Source organism: Littorina saxatilis, linkage group LG16, assembly GCF_037325665.1.
Source record: "Littorina saxatilis isolate snail1 linkage group LG16, US_GU_Lsax_2.0, whole genome shotgun sequence".
NCBI classification, from domain to species: Eukaryota; Metazoa; Mollusca; class Gastropoda; order Littorinimorpha; family Littorinidae; genus Littorina; species Littorina saxatilis.
In genome coordinates, this window is record NC_090260.1 from 48,800,793 (window position 1) to 48,805,966 (window position 5,174).

The 5,174-nt window shown below is 43.4% G+C and overlaps 1 protein-coding gene across 4 annotated transcripts in view; it reads right to left on the bottom strand.

Annotated features, from left to right (window-relative positions):
* Positions 1-266: 266 nt before the first annotated feature.
* Positions 267-5,174, bottom strand: part of LOC138951141 (uncharacterized) — a 16,324-nt gene continuing 11,416 nt past the window's right edge. For all 4 annotated transcript variants that reach the window (XM_070322783.1, XM_070322781.1, XM_070322782.1 and 1 more), the window contains exons 3-4: positions 4,525-4,650; positions 267-1,829 (exon numbers count right to left, since the gene is read on the bottom strand). In XM_070322783.1, coding sequence (XP_070178884.1) covers positions 1,531-1,829; positions 4,525-4,650 — 425 coding nt within the window. In that variant the 3' untranslated portion in view covers positions 267-1,530. The remainder of the gene's footprint in view (positions 1,830-4,524; positions 4,651-5,174) is intronic.

Here is a 5,174-nt window from a genome sequence, read left to right on the forward strand (position 1 = left end):
CTCAACTTTTGCAAACAGGCAACAATGACGTCATCAAACACTGTTCTGCAAAAAATTAGAAAAATTGTTTTGGGATGTCATCTTGAGGAATTCCTATCCATAGTCTCGTAATCATAAGTCTAGTATCCTTTTTAGATTGCTACACACACACACACAGACACACACACACACACACACACACACACACATACACACACACACAAACTGACACACACACACACACACACACACACACACACACACACACACACAAACACACACACACACACACCACACATTTTCATTTACAAAATACTAAAACGTCTCAACCCTAATTCGCAATTAAACATTATCTTTAAATCAACAGGCCCACCATTGCTATACGTTCTAATACACAGTTTTGCTATCAGCAAAATATGATTTATAATTGTGTTTGTTGGGGTGTGCATTCCTGGTAAATAACCAAACTATGCAGCATGTGCTGTTAACATAACATTTTCTCCCGCATTAACAAACATACATCTAAAAACATGTTCCCAAAACAACTTCATTTTTCTACATTTCCAAAAAAGAGTGTTCTTCTTCTTGTTGCCGCTACACGTGGAGACCAGTCCAATTGAGAAATGTAGTGGTCATCTGCAGGGACGCCGCCGTGCCGTACAGCTTATCCTGGATGGGGGTCGGCTCCGGCCACATCTTCCTTCTCAACAACTGGAAGTTCCCGCAGTCTTGTAGGATGTGGTGGGTGTCCTGCTCTGCTTCTTCGGGGATGGCACAACTTTCAGCTTTGAGTGGAGGTGTTTGTTCAGCCTGTTGTGCCCTGTTCGCAGCCTAAAGATGGTAACCTGCTCTTGTCTTGTGAGCAGGTGAAGGCTGTCTTTTTGAGCCGGGGTTCGGAACATGTTCAATGTATTCTATTTCGTTACACAGAATGCACACACTATTTTCTTTCAACTTCAGCTTGTAGAGTAAAATATGTGTGGGGTATATATTATATATTGTCATCATTTTCACGAGTTTTCATTCACAAGCACCTGGGAAATAAATCTCATGTTCCCCGGGGAATAAATTCCAAGTTACCATAGTTACAGAAAGCAGGTTACATTGATATTCAAAACCAAACCCAATAGAAACGCTCGGGGGTTCATCGGCTCTTCTCATTGGCGTTTCCCTAAACAGCGCGGAACTGTTCGGGGGAAGGGCTTTAAAGCAGGTCTTGTAGACAGGGACCAGATTGATCGCCCGCGTTTTTGCTGGTTGTGTCCTCTCGCAGCGCAGAGTGCCGTGTGCAAAGCGTTATACTCAAAAAGCCGTGTGGCGCTATAAACAACAGTGTGACCAAGCTTTCAACACAAGTGACGTCATGCAATGGTAACCTCACATACGTTGTTTTGCTCCTACCAAGACTGCAGATCTTGGCAAACGCGTGACGTAAAAACTAGATTTGATGACGTTACCCGTACATGTTCCCGTACACGTCCTGAAAAGTGCTAATCTAGATCTTGCTAATGTGTTCTCTACAGTCACGTCATATTCGCTCAAAGCGGTATTTCACGCACATTTCCGCTGGTAGAACGCGAAGGAATAGTCCTCATCATCCTCGTTGGAAGATGACACAATGACAAAATCCTCCGGCGCTTCAACCGGTGTGATGGCGTAGAGCTCACAGAGACCATATCCGAAGTAGCAATCACCTCCGGCGACAAAAGTGCGGCAGCGCTGTTCAGCAGCACATCGCTCAGCACATTGTTGTTCGCAAACGCCAGAGTATTGCTCGAACCATGTGTCTGATCTCAGGTAAGAATCCAGATACACAAGGAAGCCGTCTGCGAGGTTCGAGGGCGAGCACTCTGAAAACAGTCACAGAAAGACACAGTCAATACTCAAAGACTCACTGAAAACAGTCACAGAAAGACACAGTCAATACTCAAAGACTCACTGAAAACAGTCACAGAAAGACACAGTCAATACTCAAAGACTCACTGAAAACAGTCACAGAAAGACACAGTCAATACTCAAAGACTCACTGAAAACAGTCACAGAAAAACATAGTTGAGTAAACAGATTATACTAAACTTGGCCAAACAATTATTGCAACCATTTTTGGACGTTCAGAAAAGCGTGACACCACAATCCATTTTAATTTAACTGTACATGCTGGAAAAGGTAATAAGGTCTACTGTTCATATCATTTGTTCGATTGGTGGTACTTTGTATAGGCATTCCGTGGCAGACTGTCAAACAAGGTCACCCCTAAAATCGATCTGACAAAAACCAATGCGCCCCGTATTCTAAAATCTGCAAAAAATCAGAATGTGCACTTACCAAACACTTCTGACTACCATTGGAAAGGCCATTCAATTTCCTGTTCAGAGCATTTAGTCTTGCACCTTACGACTTTAGTATTTGTGTAGCCTTTTGTCAAAGGCGGTAGGTGTCAACAGTTTCAGAGGCCAAAACAGGCACGTATTGCGGTCATTTTTGAGGGGGTCCTCCACTGAGAGAGCTATATCTGCTCAAGTTTTCAATGAATTGCTTTGAACATTTCAGAAGTTATGCCCAATAGGCTGACCAGAATGTGTGTGGATTTTTGTGAACGTGTACGTCAAGCGTGTCGTATTACGGAACTTTTCTGAAAGATCTAAACAAATATTCTTAATAATTCAGGGTTTAGGGACAACAATTTGTAACTGTGCATGCTAAGCGAAATACGGTTAAGGCAATTGGTGCCACAGTTTCAGGCAGATCTGAGTGCTGGTTTACATTATTTTGCTGAAGATGGGAACGCACAAGAAAAACTATCGATGATCGTCTTTTTTACAGCATACAGTCGCCGCATATATTTATAGCCTCTGCCTGTGCTGAGGTTATTTTTAGCCAAAGCGCTCTGCTGATTTGATAGTTATTACATTTAGTCAAGTTTTGACTAAATGTTTTAACATAGAGGGGGAATCGAGACCAGGGTCGTGGTGTATGTGTGTGTGTGTGTGTGTGTGTGTGTGTGTGTGTGTGTGTGTTTTATACTATATTATAGGGAACAAGACAAACACAGAGAAGAATGAGCAGACTATACTATAGTGAGCAAGACAGACACAGAGTATAGTGAGCTGATTATACTATAGAGAACACATAGAGTAGAGTGAGCAGACTATACAAAAGGTCCAATTCATTCTTCTTACTCGGCGTGACGTTATCAAATGGATCGGCTAGCTTTAGCCCTAAGGGGCACAACTCCGCTCATACTCTCTTCGCGCCGCCATATTGGATGCCGTCTTTGTTAGTTTTCTTCATTGCACTCTTGTTCTTTTTGCGTATTTCACTGTGTATGCAGACAGGGAAAGGCGCGAGCGCCGTAACCAACAGCGAAAACGGCCACACGACCACTCAGCGAACCGAAACAGAATCCCTAAGCTGCCTAAACGACAATAGTCAATCTATTGTCCCGAACCGACAACTGACCCGGTCTGCCCTCGGGCGGACCACCCTCATCTTCCAAAAAGGGATGAATTGTCTCGTTGCTAAACCAAACAAACAACTATTACACCCTCCCTCCAATGAACCTGTACGCATAGTACACATACGGGGAATATAACCCGTTAATATACGACCACAGTACATTTAGTACAATACATCCTAGTACACACCATGGAGGAAAAATCCCACCATAAATCATACATATATTGTTTTTCTTCTTGTGAATAAACACAAGAAAGAAATGGGCTGAACAAACAAATACACGAATCACCGAGCCTTATATAAGCCTCAGTCACTGTGAGGATTTGTGGGTAATAAACCACCAGTACGTGCAAGTACATCCTAAAAAGGGAATTAAATAACAGTCATTTATAAATGATTATTCTCAATTGAGAATCAAAATAATGAGGATATGGGTTTGAATAGTTGTCCCCTGACGAGGCTACCTTTCAGTTTCCCCAGAACACCTTTTTAAAACTACAAAGAAGCTATCCTAGCAATTTGAAACTGTAAATATTGCCGAAAAGTACTACAATTGGGAGAGGTACTTAGGGATCTCTGGGCTGCCTACTGCATTTGCCGGGTTTGGCAGACCCTTGATTTTTACCCCCTATGCCACACAACGTGTCATTTTCACTTTTGTCGAGTCGCCACCCAACGCTCAAGCACTGACTGTCAGAGATCGTGCAAGGCATCCAACATGGCGGCGGATGACCAATTCCAGAGAGTTACGACCCGTGATTCTCATACCGCGCGCGCCGAGTAGAAATGCTGTTGATAACTTGAGTTTCTGCAATGGGCCTATAGGTTACACGACAGAAACAGAGAAGAGTGAGCAGGCTATTCTATAGGAAACAGGGCAGACACGAATTAGAGTATAGAGACTATACTATACGAGCCAATTTGGACACATATTAGAGTAGACAGACTATACTACAGGGGCCAATTTGGGCGCAGAGTAGAGTAGACAGACTATACTATAGGGGACAATTTGGACACATAGTAGAGTAGACAGACTATACTATAAGGGACAATTTGGACACAGAGTAGAGTAGACAGGTGAACACGTACCTTCGACACAGGTGTTGCCACTGATGGAATAGTAGTATCCAGGTGTACAGAGACATCGGCCTTTGAAGCATTCCGCCATCTTCACCTTGCAGTCAGCCTGCGCCAAGCACGGCTTGTTCAGCCACTCTGTCATCACACAACACACACAGCTTACAGTCTGTCATCACACAACACACAGCTTACAGTCAGTCATCACACAACACACAGCTTACAGTCTGTCATCACACAACACACAGCTTACAGTCAGTCATCACACAACACACAGCTTACAGTCTGTCATCACACAACACACACAGCTTACAGTCTGTCATCACACAACACACAGCTTACAGTCTGTCATCACACAACACACACAGCTTACAGTCTGTCATCACACAACACACAGCTTACAGTGTGTCAGCACACAACACACACAGCTTACAGTCTGTCATCACACAATACACACAGCTTACAGTCTGTCATCACACAACACACACAGCTTACAGTCTGTCATTACACACCACACACAGCTTACAGTCTGTCATTACACAACACACACAGCTTACAGTCTGTCATTACACAACGCACACAGCTTACAGTATGTCATTACACAACACACAGCTTATAGTCTGTCATCACACAACACACAGCTTACAGTCAGTCATCACACA